This window comes from Erithacus rubecula (assembly GCF_903797595.1).
Source record: "Erithacus rubecula genome assembly, chromosome: 3".
NCBI classification, from domain to species: domain Eukaryota; kingdom Metazoa; phylum Chordata; class Aves; order Passeriformes; family Muscicapidae; genus Erithacus; species Erithacus rubecula.
This window is the reverse complement of record NC_136689.1, coordinates 90,684,928-90,703,692: the sequence shown is the minus strand read 5'-3', so window position 1 is coordinate 90,703,692 and position 18,765 is coordinate 90,684,928. Positions and strand designations below refer to the sequence as shown.

General features: G+C 41.7%; 1 protein-coding gene across 2 annotated transcripts in view; it reads right to left on the bottom strand.

The window, feature by feature from the left end:
- Positions 1-3,180: 3,180 nt before the first annotated feature.
- Positions 3,181-18,765, bottom strand: part of ZNF516 (zinc finger protein 516) — a 96,717-nt gene continuing 81,132 nt past the window's right edge. For both annotated transcript variants that reach the window (XM_079301870.1, XM_079301871.1), the window contains exons 3-6: positions 16,338-17,777; positions 11,437-11,541; positions 10,462-10,529; positions 3,181-4,093 (exon numbers count right to left, since the gene is read on the bottom strand). In XM_079301870.1, the coding sequence (XP_079157996.1) occupies positions 4,031-4,093; positions 10,462-10,529; positions 11,437-11,541; positions 16,338-17,777 (1,676 nt within the window). In that variant the 3' untranslated portion in view covers positions 3,181-4,030. The remainder of the gene's footprint in view (positions 4,094-10,461; positions 10,530-11,436; positions 11,542-16,337; positions 17,778-18,765) is intronic.

The following is an 18,765-nucleotide window of genomic DNA, read 5'->3' as shown; positions in this document are numbered from 1 at the left end:
TGTGTTACCCTCTGAACAGCAGGACTGGGCTGGTGCTCCCTCCCTATCTGCAAGCTCTCAGTGAATCCACTTGTGCTTTGTCTCTGAACACTGCACTGCCCTGAAGTTTGGGGTTCTCAAGCACAGCAAGAGAGAAAGGAGAGAACACAAGTGCAGACTCTGCAATTTGGTGCTTTGCACAGAACTGCTGGCTTAAAAATACTGGCTTGCACAGAGCTCCTGGGAAATCTGACTTGTCATAAAATGCAACCTTTCCCCCAACACATTTTACATAGTAAGTACCTAATGAAGAAGTTACCTCTTGCTTTGTTCCATGTCTCGTGACAAATTGGTTTTTCAAGAACATACCCTCACCTATGTCAATGAATTCCAGTATTCCTGGTGGAGCTGCTGAGATACACCTGAGGTAACTCAGCATGGGAATATGGCAAGGAAGAACACAACCAGCACAGGCCTGGTCAGAAACTCTTGGGGCATGAGAAGGAGCGAGCAGTGGGGATGCATTCCCATTAGAACAACAGGATTTTGTAAGATGGCTCCAAACATCACACACTCTGAGCCACACAGCTCCCCAGAGCATGAGAATGCAGCAACACATTTAGGGGATTACCATGAAACCTGCATGGTAATGTGCCTGGAAATCCCCCCAAGTGAGAAATTTGTATCCTACAGTCAATAGCGAACCAATTTTTGCACCTACCAGCAGATGCTGTTTTCTAAAGGATAATACCTTGGGTTTTTTATTAAAACTTGGTCTTCAATAGGGCAGAGGCAGCAATTTATGATAAGGTTTATCACTAAGGACTTTTAAGAGGTTTTAAAATGCAAACCTAAAAATTGTCTTGGCTTTTGAACTGGCATAACATTCTGTAGAATGCACCCATTTATACACAGCATTTGTGACAGAAGGAATTCAAGAATGCAGCATGGTGGCAATGCAGCTGATCAGCCTCTGTGGAGACAGTTTCTCCAAGCTGGACTTTTGGTCAGCGTATACATTCAGGACACAAAAATACTCTGGTGGTCTTTCACTTCAGCCACAATAAAAGAGATCTCCTACACTTTAGCTAAAATAAACCACACAAAAACCAGAGAGAGAGGGAGAGAGAGAGAGAGAGAGAGAGAGATGGCAGATACACTGAGAATCTGCAGCTTAGATAATCAAACCCTTTATTGTCTAAGTTACATTAGACTTGCAACACCATAAAAACCTGTTAAGAAGAAGAAACAGTAGATTGGTAGAGGTAGTAGAAAGTCCCTGTAACAGTCATAAAAGGGCTTTACAGGAGTGTGTCATGCCAAAAAAACTTATCACGTTGCTTAAAAGAGCTGATCAAAGCCCATTTGAACTAAATAAATAAGAACACAACTCATTTTAAATACTATGGTCTAACTAAAATAACAAATCAATACAATACAATGATAAAGAAAAAAAACAGAAATCGTGGGATTCACTTTCAAAAACAGATGGTCCTTAAGGTTGGTTTTCCCCCACCCACTCTTATTTCTTGTTTAATTAAGTGAAAAATCTCACTTCTGTGCTATACACAGCATACAATTATTTAAACTGATTTCCCCTACTGTTGTTCTTCATGAAGTTAAATTATGATTGTAAACTTTGCTGATTAGTACCCTGGTAATGGCAGTGATAGCACTAGCTTCTCTGGCAAGGATTCGGGAAGAAAATTCCAGAAAGAAGGATTTGGCTCTAAATATTAACTCAGATTTTCTAGTTCAGCTTGCCCAAAAAAAAAAAAAAACCAATTAAAAAAAGAGAGAAATTACAAACGTACACTACACTTTTGTGCCATTTTGGGTATAGAAGAACTTTTAATAACTAAACCACAAACAAATAGGCTAAGCAACTAGCTTTTGTGTATTCCTGAACTGCCACCAGTACTTTTTCTCATGGAAAATATGACTCAGAAAAGCAACGAAACAAAAAAAAAAAAAAAAAAAAAAAAAAAAAAAACAACAAAAAAAAATCAAAAACAAAGAGAACGCTAGTGCAAACCCAAAATGATAATCATTAAGCAACACAGCAAAATTTTTTTTTCTTTTTTTTTTTTTTTTTTGGTGACAATGGAATGTGTCTATGTGACCTCCCTCAAAATAACTTCACAGAACAGTTAATTACAGTCACTTTTAAGTACTTGCACAGACATTCCTAACTACACCGAGATTTACAGAGAATTCTGGTTTACATCTCGTGTAATAGTGTAAGGAAAACCTAGTTTAAAAAAAAAAATAAGAAAGTTAATTTGCATTGTTGCAAGTGTTGCAAAGTAACAAAACCTGTCAAGTGATTTAAAACAAGTAACAAGTAGTATTGATCCCAAATTACTGACTAGATTTTTTTAAAAAAGCAACTCCCCCACCCACCTGTTAGAACTGTTAGAACAGAAAGATCATGTTTTAAGGTTTTTTCTGCTTTTTTTTTTTTTTAACAAACCTTTTGTCAGAAGCCCATTTCTACAAAAACAGCACTATTCCATTACTGTATTAAGTAAACTGTGGTCTCACCTGTATTAAAGGTTAGCATCATTTCTGTACATGTAAAATTATTGCTTTTTGAAAAATATATTTAGCATGCTAGTTGTTTTTTAACTCCATTTCCTGCCTTTACAAAATGTTACAATTAAAAAAAAAACTAGTAAAGCTTTTGCAAAAATTTTCACAGAACATTTTCTTTCAAGGCAGCAGTAACTTTTGATAATGCATAAAATTATATGTGCAAAATCTGAAACTTTCAGAAATATTACCATCACACATAGTGTCACAGCAATAAGAAAAGAAAATATTTATATCTGTGGAATACATTTTTAATTGCTTACACTGCATGGTTTAACAACCTGTTATGTGCCACAATCCCACCTTGAAAACTTGCAGTTAAAGAGTTACTGTAGAAGAGGTATATAAAGCTTTTTTTTTCTTTTTTTTTTTTTTTTCTAACACCACCAGTGATCACCAAGTACAAGACATGACACATTTATATGAACATTAACCTGCCACCACAAAAAAAGTTCCTCGTCTTCATCAGTGGGCCCAAGGAGGAGCGGCAGCTGGTCTGCTGAACCAAAGGCAGGAGCAGAGAGCACCTTATGGCCCCAGGGCTCCCTGAATCCCTTCAGTGACACCTCTTCTCTTCTGAACAGACAGATCAGCGGTGTTAGACAGCTGAATGTTTGATTTTCTCCTTTTTATTTTTTATTAAGTGAAGACTTCCTTTGTGACCAGGTTGAAGAAAGTAGCCCTGTTACAAAAAAAAGGTCCTGAGAGTAAAACACAGAAGCCTGGGTTTTTTTTTTTTTTTTAGTGTTCAACTAGCTTTTCTTTTCCAAATCAGAATAGAAGCTTTTCTCTGGAAGTGTTTCAATTTCCATATTCACATACTATTAACGGTGCACAGTCAAGAGCAAGAGCACTAGAAATGCAAGTGGTCCCCAAACTGTAATGAAACAAACCATTGCAGAATGACGGTCTTTCTCTTTAGTCCTTTTAATCCTTCATCAAGCATTGCTTTCTCAGCACCGAATGCCACCTTTTCCCTGCACCCCCCATTCTTCCTCTCTCTGCTGCTGTTTTGTTGTTTTTTTTTTTTTTAATTTGCTTTTCAGCATGACAGGCAGTGGCAGTTTCATTAATTAATACTTCTCCAGCCCTCGAATCCACTGCTGTTTTTCAAACGTATCAAATAGTCATTGTGAGCATCAGGGAGGTTTTTGTTACAGTGCTTAACTTCTTCATGCTGTCCAAATCACATAAAGTTTAATTTTTCCAGTGTCTCAAACTTCTCTTGATTAATAGAGATGCCTTGTGCCGCCACAGTGCTTGCCAACTCCGCTGTTTATTATAAAGGAAATAAGGAACCATGGGACTGATTAGTACGTCAATTTATATATATCTGGTGTAGCATCTTCATTTGTTTTGGGATGACGAAGGGCGCGGAGGCAGCTGCCCCTGGGACGGATGGGGATGGCTGGGGATGGATGGATGGATGGATGGATGCTCTGGATGCTCCGCCCGGGATCTAGGTGCCCTTGCGCAGCTGCAGCGTGTGCGCCGTCACCTCCGCGCCGCCGTGCTCTCTGCCCTGCAAGAAGGACAACACAGGCATAGCTCATTCCCGCCCCTGCTCCCAGGCACGACCCTACAGCAAGTCCTGCGGCATTCCCTACCCGTTATCAGCATTGTGTACACTCATCTTGACCCACCACGTGAGAACACTTTGGGGTTTGGGTTTTTTTTAAGTGAGTCAGGCCCATATAAAGTCCCTGATGGACTAGAACAAGTAACAGGATCTGGTGAAGCAGTTCAGAGAAGGCTGAGAACAAGGAGGGAAAGAAGAGGCCTCCAAAAAGTGGAAATTATGTGCTAGCCAAAAGGGATTCACAACTAGATCAGCGCTTTAAAAAGGCTGAAGTTTGAGGTCACAGAGGCAGCTAAATGAAGAAAAACTGAATTCTTGTGCAGGTCTGTCAAATGCTAAGGCGGCTTTTTTCCCCCCTTGTCATCTTCCTTTTATTTTCTTAGACAACTTTCATGAATAATTACCACGTTGAAAAAAAAAAAATAGCAGGGATATTCTAAAATCAAGTGAAATTAAAGATAACATCATGAATAAGTGGGAGCCTGCAGCTCCCAAGAAAAGCTTTAAAATGACATTTAGAACATCACTGTCGGAACAATGCAGTTTACAATCCTGATCCTAAAACAACATGGCAAGATTAATCTTACATAAATGCATTATCCTTAAGCTAAAGTCTTGATGAAGTGAAACAGACCATTTTAAATTAATGCAACATAAAATACGGCACCCATGTAAAATCCAAGCAAGTTTCAAGCTGTGCCTATGGCAGCCCTCGAAATAGCTAAAGAAAGCCCAGCTTTGGTTGACATAATGTATTAAGTGCATCTCTTTTGTTAATAGATTTAGAAAATTCCTAATTAAACCTGGCCCAAGATTCATGACATTTACCAGTCAAAGTTTGGTTTTAAGTCGGAAAGATTTGCAACAAAATTAAAGAAAAAAAAAGCTGCTGTACAGACCGCAGTATATTTGAAATGTAGGAAACAGTAACTGAATGAGAGATGTGATAAAACTTCCTTAGTTGGATGCTGAATTTCCCGCAGTAAACTAAGAAAGATGCTTTACATTTTTGCACGGCTGCATCATGCCTGAGAGACACAGCCACAATTCCAGGAGGAGGCATCCATCACTGGAACGCCTCCCATGGAACCGGCTCCACGCACACGGGGGAGCGCGGCACAGCTTCGGGCTGGGCAGGAGGGAGGGGAGGAGGGGAGGGCAGGCACCTTCCCCACTGTCAGGGTGGGAGCTGAAAAATGGGGTGCAATTAGGGGTGCTCTTCTGGGAGGGACAGCCTGTGAGGTGGTGAAGGCGTGCCCTGCGTGTCATGGACCACACTGCACAAGGGATCCAGGAAAAGGACAATCCATCCTCCCCTCCCTCCGGGGCTGGAGGTGGTGGGCTCCTCTCAGGCACAGCTGGGCTCCCAGTTTCACTGGCAAACAGGGCCTGAGCTTCACGTGTGCCAAAACCCATAGGTATGGTTGGATTTTGAACCAGCTGATGGACTGAGTTCTTCCTGAAATAAAAATGTTTTCCCTTTTAAAAAGTAGGCTTTCTTCACTTGCAGTGAAAAGCAGCAGATCTTTAGGCGAAAACTGCAGCTTCCATGCCAAAAAGCTGCTCTCACAGCAACTTCCAGGGCTTTTCCCCAGTTAACAGGAAAAACCCAGTTTGTGTGCATGCCAATATGCTGGAGAGAGACCACTGCATGACATTGAAGTAAACTGCAAGGAGCATACATACCACTGCAGTTTACTAGCAAGGGACAAGTGTTGGGGCAAGAACTACAGCTCCTAATCCTGTCTCTAATGCTCATAAAGTAACAGACATACAGTGCATGCATATTACTCAGATGCCAGTACAGCAGCCTCCATGGTTCCTTGATTGTTTGCATTATAATCTCCATATGTATGAACGAGACAAATTAGGTTGCCATTTATTTGTTCATTATCTATTATTTTGATTAATGGAATTCTTGTTCTCAGAATAACTATTTAAAAATAACATTTGCAATAATGAGGACTGAACTATTAATCATGATCTTTGGAAGAAACTCTGCAAGGAACTGGGGCAAGACATTTCATATGAACAAATGTCATAAACAAGACTTCTAACAGACAGTACTCGAATTTTGAGTGCAAGAAAGCTCAAACCAGCCAATCTCAGAAACCAACAGTTTAAATAATTTTAATCTGGGTTATGTTTTTTTGCCTCCTCCCCTTCTCTGTAAAGTCACTTTATGACAAACAGAGCTATAGTGCTGCTGGACTATAAAAACCTTACAGGTAACAGATGTCCCCAGCTTTTTCCCCAAGCTCCTTTACAACACACACATGCAGACATGTACATAATGTTTTCTTGATGGTTCTTTCCAAACTTGCTATCCCCCAAGTTCATAGCATGTGTACGCTATTTCAAGTACTGAATGCTGAAAAAAATATTTTCAAATACTTATAATGGAGAAAATAAAGGTTTATGGACTCCTTAATGAAGGGTCACACAGTACCCTTGTCACACAGTAGGTACACAACCTACTGCACACCTGTCTTTTCAGTGAATGAGACCCAAAAACTGTGGTGTCCAGAGTTGTTTCACAAAAAGGCCAACACTGCCTTCTGGCATGGGGTGAGCTTCAGCCAGAGAATTCAGGATACCAACAATTTGGGGTTTTTCCCTGGGCTGCAGCTTCTAATTGATTTTATGTAAATGAAAGGCTGTTTTTTCACAGAGGAAAAAGGCTGGAGTTACAGGGATTTTCCTTGTTTCACTCACACAGAAGATGGAGAACTTTGTCTCTGGCTGCAGTGCTGCAAACATGGTTCATGTGCACATACACTCAATTAGAGAGAGCTCTCCCTCATGGCTAACCAGGAAATCATGCCTTTTGAACACTCAATTTCTTGTCCCTTAAAATCTTTAGAGTGTATCGATTGACACTGGTAGAGCATAAACTGTGTTCCTCAAGTGGGCTGAGTTTTTATACGGCTTTAAAAATGCAGAAGGAGAAGTCAAACGCAGAGTACACGTTAGAAACTGCTACCACTGCTGTCACCACTGTGAAAAAGCAAGCTCCAGACTGACTCCTGTACCACTGGGAATTGGGCTTCTGGCTGCAGCATCAGGCAGTGCCTCTGAAATGACCCCACGCTTTAGGAAAGCCTTGCTTGGAGACACACGTGCTTGCAGGGCCCCTTCTGAAGGGGAGCCAGCTTTTGTCTTGCCATGTATATGCAATTGGATGGAGTGTGCTCCCCGGATTCATGCCTGCTAAACCGTGTCTCTGGATGTTGCTTAAGAGTATTCCAAATTAAGATACATATTCATTGTGGATAAGCAAGTTTAATTATGTACATACTGGGATATTTAGCATTTATAAAAATATTCAGAATATTCAATATGTTGAATATGGCAGCTTTTCAAGAGAATCTACATGACGGAGCACAGATTGTATTGACTTGGAGTATGTAATGTGCATTTTTTGTCCTTTAGATAAAGAGTAGGAAATATTCCTAAGTTCATGGGAAATTAATTTTATGTAAAAATGTCATTTTGTGGGGGTTTTTTTAAAGCATTCAGGTAGAAATAAGAAATCACAATAAAAAAATGTTATTAATGAACATCTTATTTCCCACATTTTATTTATATTTCACTGGCACTGATAACAAAGCGTGAAACACAGCCCAGTGCTAACAGCAGCAAAACTCTGTGTGTTTGATCTTTTTTACACACTCCTATAAGTGATCTCTTTTTCAGGGATGCTAAACACCTGTACCTCCTGTCGGTGGTTCACTGCCCTAAAATAGGATTCCTATTTAGGCACCTAAATATAGATTTAGCTGGTTTAGATTTTTGAAAAAGCCTGGCTTTAGAGCCTATTTTTAACATGAAAAATTAGAACTATTCTGTGATAAAACTGCAATTCAATGTAGCACTACTGTAAGCTACAGTGCTGGGGGATTTTAGAAGCCCTACCTAACATTGTTTCCTAAAGGAAACCTTTAGAGATGATCTTCTGGCTGACTAGAGAAGGGAATGGGGGAACCGTGAAATACTAATGTTAATATTTTTACTCTTTAGCAGACTACTCAGGGGAAGATATTTTACCTGTGAGGTGGAAACATTATGCAAAGTGAATCATTTCCACTTGACATCAAAAAAACCCCTCTTTCCTCCTCAAACTACCGTATAGGTAACCTTTGTTTCTTGCTCGGAGCATGTGCACGGCATTTCCGTAACTTGAGCTGACTTTACACCATAAACTCTCATGAACAGATCTGTCCCCAATTAAGAAATGAAATGAAGACATGCAGTGACAACGTTTAAAGTGGGAAATGGTAATGTTAGTGGAATGCTGCAGGCACCGTTCTCGCTGAGAGCTCGTTTCTGAGGCCCTACAGCTGCCAGTGGAGATGAGAGCGTGCAGCAGAGCCCTGTAACGCCCAGGGACTGCGCAGGTGGAGCCTTCTGGGGCAGCACAGCGCCTGCCTGCCACACCAAACAGCACACAGCTGAATAATCTCACCCCACACAGACACTGACAAGTGGAGACAAAGGCTGCTGCTGAGGAGCAAGCAGGACAAAAGAAAGGGAACCATCTCCTGCAGAAGTGATCACACCGCATCTTCTGTGGAAGAAATACTGACTGGCACGAGATGAAAGTCATTCAAGAAGTAGCCCCTGCTCGGTGTTCTGCTGTGCTGAGAAATGCTGCAATTTAATCAAATGCTTCCAAGGCAGACTGGCAGATAGAGAGCAAACTACCTTCACCATGGAAGAAGTCAGTCAATAAATCCTGGCATGACAACAGTTTACAAAGACAAGATTATGAGTCCATTTACTGTGCAGAAATATAACCCAAATTACAATGATGCCACTCAGAGTCCAGAAGTGGTCTGAGCTGCCACATTTCCTTCTGGACATATGCAGCCATTCCAGAATTTTTTGGAAATGTATTTCCAACTTTGACCTTATATTGTCTTCTAGGAGAAAGCCCAGATGCCTTCAGAATGTGAACATGAGAGATAACCATGAGCATGAAAAGATGAAAGAGCATTTTAGAAGATGCTTAGGTTTGCTAAATCCATGTTACTAAACTGATGAGAACCAAAGACCAGCTGAGCGAGTTGGCAGAGCTGCAGTATTTCACTCTGTCACTTGACTGTGGCTGTGTCTCTGTTACTCAGAGATGAGTCCTTGCACAATTTTATCAGATAAGTATTGTAAGGAGGACACTGCAGCATAACTTTGTTCCACAAAAGCAAAGCAAATATTGCCCACAACAACAACTGAAGTGCTATGCCATCTTGGAAACTTTATGAGGATTGCTGGCCACTCCTCTGCCTTGGTGTCAATTCAGATGCTCCAATGACAGAGGCTGGGTTCTCCATGCAGCCTTTAGGCCAGAAAGATGGAAGGGAACAGAGAACATGCTGAGATCTTCATGAAGGGTGCAGCATATGAACTAGGCAGTGTAGTGGTGCCCAGTGAGAATGTTCACTAAGCAAGTAGGAACCAATTCCTTAACTTCATAATGTTGGGACTAGCATGGAAATGCACTCGCTAAGCATGACTAAAAACATCTGCAATAGCTTGGTAAGATACAGGGCGACAGGGGCTGCTATACTGAAAATTAAACTAAAAATGAAGATGAAAGGAAAAGTGAGTGATGCTGGAGGCAGTTCCACAATGGAAGAGAAGTGCCCCTGAGAAGGTGAGCTCAGAAACAAACCTGCCAAGCTATAAATGGAATGGGAAGGCCCAGGCTACAACATTATTCTCCAACAATGTTAAGATACACAAAACAAATTCAGTTTAATGATTTTCTATGTAATGTCTTTGTCATCTATAATTCAGAGCTCTGAGAAGTTTTGTTAAGACAGGAAACTGTATACTTGAAACAGGAAAGCACACTAACAGAGTCCATGGAAACTGATGGATGAGAGCTTTTCAAAGGCCAGATACTGGATGATATCAGGGTACAAATACTCTTCAGAAAAATACAGACTTAACATCAGTTGTCTTGTTGAAGCAGAAAAGGTGTTAATTGTAAAAGCAAATTTCCAGGAATTCTGTACGTACTATCTCACTATTACATGTCAGTGCACATTACAGAGTTACCTATCCCACCAGTTCCCAGCAAGCCAATAACATGTTTATTTAAACACTAACTACCTGCTGTACAATTAACTGACTGTCTATATAACAGATTCTGATAAAACGCTTAAAAAATTTAAGAGCTAAAAATCAAGCAATACCATTATTATTTATACATGTCATAAACCAGTCAGTGCTTTAGTGATGAGCATCACTCTGCAATTTTCCCAGCTACCACATTAAAAACCAAACACCCAATTAATTGTAAAACATACTTGTTTTGGGGCATCTGCGGAGGTGGTGTGAACTTCAGTACCTCGGAGTCCATTAGACTCAAATACCACTGTGGGAACAAGGGGGCTTGTTAACAGATGAACATTCAAGCTTCGTTAGTGTGTGTACATTATTTGAGACCATTACAGATTAACCACGTTCAAAAAAAGACACCAGCTCCTAGCCTGTGGCCGGAAAATACCAATTTACCGTAACACTTACTGTAAGAGAGTGTGCTAATGGCAGCCTAGGGCCACTGCCCTTTTTAATTCAGACTTCAGCGCTGAAGAAAGCAATCACTGACAACATTAATTATCAGTGTATGTGTAAAGGGACCCTCTTCTTGCATTACTTACCATTTGGCTTCTGTCATTTTGCATCAGACTGGCTTATGTATGCATCATTCACACTTTTGAGGAGGAACCTGCTACTCTCACTGTCTCATGCAATGCTCAGGAGGGCTCATGGCACTGGTGGCTTCAGCCTCCTCTAGCCTCCACCACAGACCGTGTCAGGTTGAAAAAGGCTGGTAGGGATTTCCCATTTTAGGGCTGACCAGTCTGAGGAAAAATCTCGTTTCCCACAAAAATGTTCCTGTCAACAGCAACGATGAGGCAAAACAAAGCCTTATGTTGTGCTGAAAGGGGTACTTTGATTTCAATTTGTGCTGGTGGCAACAGAATTCATTAGCATATTCATTTCTGAGTACCCTACTCTCTAATTAAAATAAAACATTTGCAAACAGACTTATCTTAAATGCATTGTAATTTTATGGAGTTCGGGCAGGGATCAGGTAAGCAATATTTGGAGAACAAGAGCAATAGTCATAAAAATAAAAAACCTGTCTATTAGATTTAGGTACTGGAATTACTTAGGTTAACACGGTATGTGAAATGCAATTCTTGGCATTTTGTTAGCTGAATCTGAAAGCAGGCGAGTGGGAAAGGGAGAAAGGAAGAGTGAGTGTAAAAAGATACCTGCGTGGGACCTCTGATGAGTCCTGAGGTGGCTGGGTTGGGTAAAGCATTTTCCACATTCTCTGCAGACACAGTCTCCTTGGCGTGTTTGTGTCCTGAGCATCCCTGTAGTCAGGAGAGAGGGAGGGAGGAGGGAGGGGGGGTGTGGGGGGGAGAGGAGAGAGGAAAGTTGAGAAGAAAACATTATGCCAGAAGAAAACATCATTAGTATGTCTAATGTGTCATTATGTGAGGCTACCTTCAGGCCCTAGATGACAACTGTCAGCCTTCATCTAGGCACTGGCTGACAGGCCAGGCACACACAGGACTGCAAGAATGCATAAATTACATTGAATTAAAAAATGCTCCCCATGATGTGCCCGCACCAGGACTGGCATGTCAGGTGTGCGCTTTTCAGAGCAGCTGGATCCACTTCTCAGCCATCACCCAGCTTTGTCAAGCAGTACATCAGGCAAATCAAAGTGACTCCAGCGTGGCAGAGACAAGTCACATGGATAATAGGAAGTGAGTAGGACCAGAGCCCGACTGTCCCCCCCAGGCGGCAATACCTCAGAGACAAATGCAGAGCGAGCGCAGCCATCGCGCACGGATCAAACCTTTCGCCCCTGCCTACCTGCCTGCCGGTGCTGCTTTGACCCCGGACCTCTGAGGCACAGACCAAAGACATCTGTGAATGAAAGTGTCATTCCGGACATTTGGAGCTGGTAGCAGCACAGCAGCCTTCCCCCAGCCCTGGGTAAACATGTTTTCTAGGCCATTAGCATTTGTGGAAAACCGCTCAAACCTCTCCTTTTTCTCCAAAGGTCAGTTTACAGCATCTGACTTAAAGGGCTGGTCTTTGTCTTTTTGCTGCTGATCAAAAAAGACACATTTGACTTTTATTGGGCTTTTTTATTATTTAAAAAAAAAAATGTTTGAACATAATCTTTTCTATTTTGGTAAAACACCCTCTTTGGAAGAAAAGAGTTGATGTTTCCATTCGTCACTGGAATATTTTGGCTTTTAAAGAAATTCTGAGAGGGATGTCAACAGAAGTGAACTTTCAGCTTTTCTTTCATATCCCCCCTCCCCAGTTACAGCATTTAAAAAGAATAAAATTGTAACCAAAAAATTGGGAACAGAAAACCTCAACACAACTGAAAGATCAACTGCAGGATGCCACAAGATTCATCCAAAATATGGATGCTGTATCTGAAAATGAATGGAGAAGAAGAAGACAGCTGCCATCTATTCTGCTTGTATGATACCAAACATCCTGGGATGATTTTCACCAGACCATCTACTGCAAAGAGAAGTCTTGCTGCAAAAAAACTCCAAACATCCCACTCACAGATTATTTTGTCTTTTTTTAATAGCACCTCCTGCAGATGGCAGCACAGTCTGCATAATGCACCTGGAACACTCACTCACAAAATTAAGTTTCTAACAGTCAAATACAAGATTATGATTTGTGGAAAAATCCAGATCAGATATACACAAAAAACAAAACAAAACAAAAACAAACAAAAAAACCATGTAAGTGTTCTAAATATCAATGAAAAGCTTACTGAACTGTAACAGGATGGGTTTGCCTTGTAAGGCAACCTAGATTAAAGCAGGATTTCTGAGCTGTTACGAGCTTTATCCCTCACTGCCCAGGACTGTAGCTGCAAGCTGGAAAGCAAGGCTGAGGGAAGTGTGTGGACTTTGCAGGAGTGCCATGCTGACTGCTGGACAGGCAGGGACAGGCAGAGCAGCTCTGTGGGGCCCAGGAGAACTGGGTTCCTCAGGTCACGTTCTGACACCTCTGGAAAGACATTTAATCCCTCTATAATCCACATTTCCTTCTGCTGAAGGGGAACACACTTATCCCAGCAGCCATCACCAACCTGATCCAACAGCCTTCATGGAAGCATCAGTCCCACCCATGAGGGAAGGTTGAGGATGCTGTTGGTAAGCCAGTATAAACACCAATGGTGGGTGGCTTAAAACTTCTACCTAACCCCTCCCTAGAACTCACTTTACTGGAGTTATTCAAAAAAAAGGTGGAAAAATGGATTGCTTCCAGGTGTATTTGCCATTGTTGCATTTCCCAGGTAGCACCATAAAGCTTTTGATAGCTCAGACTTTCAGCTGTGGTTGCCACAAGGCAACACACCCATAAGTCACCACTCAGGTTATCCTCTAGGTGAACAAAAGGGGGTGGATGACTACAGGTGTTCACAAGTTAAGGTAAATGAACACCACCGTGTGAATGGGAGTTCTGTGAAATCCAGGCTCAAAGCTGGTCTCAAAGGAGCCCCCAAGAAAGAGCGCATCTGCTGCCATAACCCACCCTTTCCTAATTTATGAATGGCAGGGATAAAATAGGCAGCCTTTATTAAATGCAACAGTAAGATTCTCTCTACAGGCACTTGGGAAGACTGGGCAGTATGAAACAAACCTAGCCTAAGCACAGCAAGCTTCATGTTTGCAGCTGTATCACAACAGCACACACAACAACTCTCTTCAAGGACACACTGGAACAAACACAAATGTCAAAGAAAGGATCCCAAAAACAAATGCAGCCACTCAAAAGGAAGTCGAACACTGTACTACCACGCACTAAAATAACCTAGTGTCATCCAAGATGACATCATATACCAAAAATCCCCAAGGAAAGTCTATTGGGAATATTCAGCTGAGGGAAAAACATGACAAACAGTGTACCTAAACGGGATTTTTGGATGTCCTTTATGTCATGATTGCCATATTCACATTACAGTATTAAGGCTAAATGGGATGATGCATACTGACTCAGAGGACTCAGCCTATCTAGAGCCATATGTTATTTCAGATGAAGTTCAATTACCCTCCTCTGTTTGCAGTTGGTAGGATCTCGTTCCTTTTGCCTGAAGCAGCTTTTTATTTGAGTGCTATGAAAAACAGCCATCATGCCAATTGGTTTGGAGAAACATCAGCAACCTGGAAGTTATATATAAAATGAAGACAAGCTACATTAAAAAAAAAAAAAGAGGTTTCAAATTCTGAAAACTTGATTGCTGTAAAACACTTGGAATGAAAGAAGAGGTTTCAAAGCAGAGATGGGCACTAAATAACTTCCAGTTAAAGTGTCTCTAGAAATCACTGCCCAGCAAAAACATTTTGGCAATAAAATCCCTCTTTTAAAAAGCAGGTAAATAGAGACCTCTTTAGAAACCTTGCCCCTATTTTACTTTGTTCTGAAAGTCATCATGAATTTTCTGGTCCTTGCCTTCACTAAGTCATCTTCTATTTCCCAGCTTTTACATTTTTTCTCTTATCCCTCGTAACATGGCTGGGAGCTCACTGGATCAGTAAGATTTCTCTGAGCAGGCTGACACAATGTACTATTAAATAACATCAAGGAGAGCATCCATATGAAGATATCCCAAGTTGGGGGTGGAACAATTAACTGGTACTTAGAGCAGGAAGTGGGAAGGGAGAAACTTTGGTCAACAATCCACTGGGATTGCAAAAGCAAAGCTGGCTGGACAAAAAACCCCTAAGGAACACTGAAACTATAGTTTTAGAAACTAAGCATGTCTTCCTCTGCTTCCTTAACAAAACCAAGGAGGAGCCTGATGTTAGCTGCAATCATCACACAGGCCATAAGCTCCACCAAAATAATCTGCTCAGTAACTAACAGGCTCCTACACAGCACCAGCCTCAAAGTGACTGAGCAGAAGTGACAATGAGACTGAAAGGTACAACTCACTCATGGACTGTGTCAGGCAGATTCTCCCCTCCTGTCTCCTCCAAAAGGCCCTTCCACCAAGACCTGACATAACACTCTGGGCTCCCTCCTTGCCTCCACTTGCACACACCTTCTGGGCACTAGACCGCAGCTGTCCTTAAGATTACCAGCTTCCAAGTGTCCTGGATTCTGTGCCACCTGCAAATGCTCCATTTTGCACATGCTTTTGACAAAACAGAGAATATTATGTCAAATGAAGACACTGGAACACCAGGAATGTGTGCACTTTTCATGTGGAGTTGATTTGCATGGCTTCCATAGAGAGTAGAAGGGTATAAAAACTAGCACGGTTAGCAAGTGGTGAGAGGTGAGACTGCGGCTGCAGTTATCCTCCCCTACACACACATCTGATATGTAATCAATCAGTGTGATTTTCAGTTTCCACTGAGACAAACTAATTCTGGCAGATCGACAGAAGAGTGTGGTTTCAAATGCAAACACGTAGGTGTATTTTTATTTATATGGCCATTGAACTTTTTAGTTGCTGAACTTTTAAACTGGCTATTTGCGCAACTGATTTTTCTGCTTATGTGAATTAGCAGGCACGTGTTCTTTTTAACTATAAGCATACGAACAGATCAAAAGACTCATTTGAAAAAAAACCTAGTAGCCTTTGATATGGACAAGGAAGATCTTAAGATTTTTGTCAAGTAAGACAAAGGACACTGACAAGCGATTATCCCTCTGTGTTGTTGGAAGACTTGTTTGCAGACAAAATTGAACAAAACCTCCAAAATAACATCACAGATAAGCCCTGAAGGATGTTTATTTTGCCTGAAGCAAAAAGATGATGATGTGTGCCAGCACCAGCATATCAGAGGGGATCTTCCTGTGACAGCACATCTGTGTAACTCTAGCCTGCTTGAAGCAAGAGGACAAAGGAACAGCAGTACTCCAGGTGGAACCAGATACATTTAACCTGCGACAGAAATGTCACACAGTGCACAAGGGTGGATGCTGCAATGTTAAGAGAGAAGTAAACAAACCTATTCAAGCCTATCTAGCAATGATAAAAACAGTGAACTTGTAATCCTAACTCTTAAAGGCAGAGAAGGAAAAAACTGGGAAACAGGATGTCATGGCTCTGAACAAAGACAGATCAAACAAGCTACATTCTCAGCTATGAAAGGGCTTGTGAAAATCTTACCTGTGTGATCTAGGACAGGGCTGTTGGCACCACAGGTTTGGTACAGTGAAGCAAGGTCCTTTGGAATGTACGTTTTAAAGATATTTAAAATGTCCAAATGTTTCTCATGCCCATCTGATCCCAGATCCTGTTTGCTGGAGTGTAAAGCCGGAGGAAGTCCCACGGCGCCAGGCTGAGGCTGCAGCACTGGGCTGGCTCGTGCTAGCGCTGTGCAGTTTGCCAATGTCCTCATCTCATTCCCAGCCTTCATGTGAGGCTCCCTGGGAGGCACCGATGGCTCTTCGTGCTTAGGGTACTGCTCAGCTTTGCACAGAGGGTGGTACTGCAGTGGGGGGGTGTATTTGGCCTTCATGGGGTCAGATGCACAGTGCTTACCTGGAGAGCCAAAACCAGCACTCCCTTGGGGAGCCACGTACTTTTCCACTTGCTTGCTGTTGGTGGGCTGTGTGCTAGGCCTGGATATGACTGTCTGAGTAGGTGTTACGCTTCTGCCATAGGTTCCCATCTGCACAAGTTTGGGATTTGCTTCGTATTTGCTTTTTTGTTGTGCTGCCATGCTGTACTGCTCCTGGGAATGGTTTAACTTGGGCTGTCTGTACCCATCCAGACCCGACACGCGCGAACCGTCCTTCGAGGGATGCGTACTCCCGCACTTCCCGACGGGAAGGGAGCTGGGTTTGGAACCTGGCAACGCACTTGGCACTTGAGTACGTGTAAATCTGGCAATGGGCAAAGGCTGGCATTCCTTACCACCGAGCACAGGAGGGGGGCCGGTGCGCCCACTCCTCGCCAGAAAGACCAGGTTGTTTTTAATACTCTTGAATCCGTTCTGTTGAACCCACGGGGGTACCATCAAGTTACAGCTGATTTTGTGCAAAATTCTTTTGTGCATCCACAGGACTTCAGGGTAGTAGGTCTTGTGACTGCAGAAAGGACACGGGTAGACAATTAAAGCAGCCTGCAAGGATGTGTTCAGATATTTATTGCATGAAGCATCCCTTGTTGATTTTTCACTCAAATCGAGTGGAGATACCTCTAGAGCTTCAGCACCTTTTTCTATCAGAGGATGATCCCTGTGCAAGTCTACAAAATTTTCTCTAGCACGACTAGCCTGCACTTCAAGTGACGTTTTCAAGTCCATGACCATATCTGAAGATGTTGAGCCCATGCTCGAAGCAAAGCTAGCAATATGACTGGAGCAAGGAAGCCCTTGGCTGTGATGAAATACTGGCATCTTCATGTCTGCAGGGCCTTGGTATTTTGAAAAGGGTTCCTTGATGACACTCTCCAGGGCTGACACCAGAGCAGGAATCTCCGGTTTAGATTCCCTGACCTCATTTTCTCTGGCGTTGTGGCCTCCCAGGTTTGAGAGTTCATCCAACTGAGATGTTATCATTGGGGTTTCCTCTTCAGGGAAGTTGCAGTGGTATGGCTTTCCATCTGAATGGGAGAAACAAAAAAACATCATTGTCATTTTACACAGAAAGGAGCCCAAAAGACAAAGTAGAACTTAGGATTAGAATAGGACAGCAGGAGAAAAAAGAAACTTTGGTATTACTATGGTAATGATGTGCTACAGACCAAATGTACTGTATGAGCAAGAAAATCTTGAAATACGACACAACAGTTCAATTTTCTTTTAAAGATGACTGTGGGGATCTGGATAAACTCTCTAATACTGCATGTTCATGACATTTTGAAGGAAAAAACAATTCAATAACATACCCATGTTAAAATTCTGGGACTATAAGAAAAATAAAACAAATCTGCAACCATTTAATGCTTTAACAAAAGCAAAGATAATGGAGCCAGATAAAACTGACCTAGTTAAAGGTCTGTCGGTGCTTCCATTACAAGCCCCTATTTCCAAAGGGTTTATAACTCAGCAATAAAAATTGGCTTCACATGGAAACCAACCATATAAGCAGGTATAGCACACAGAATAAACTGCCCACTTAAGGGGGACTTTTGCAATGGCAAAGTATAAAAGATGAGTTATAGAGGGTGTAAATTTTGAATTTTCTGTCCTTTAGTTTAAAGCAGGTATTTTTCATTGGTTTCTTTATCTTTTTTTCTTTGTAACATATGTTTATGTTTGAGTCAAACTTTAAGAAAATTTTTTTATTTTTCAATCCATACGAATATAAGAATTCAACATTTCAGCCATTTAGATTACAGAACTCGAAACACACTTTTAAGTTTTCTCATTTTCTTTTTTACTTCTCAGCTCTCCAGAGCAAATTTATCCACCTAACATATGTCCTGGAAAGGGGAAATACTGGCTAATAATTAACACTATTTAGGGTGAAAGAGAAGAGTAGGATTTGTTTTGCTAGGAGTGTGGCTACATCTGCCTGCTCTCCCAATGCTGACCTCTGAGAGCCACTGATGAAGCCAATGAATCCCTTTAAATCAGTTCACAGATCAA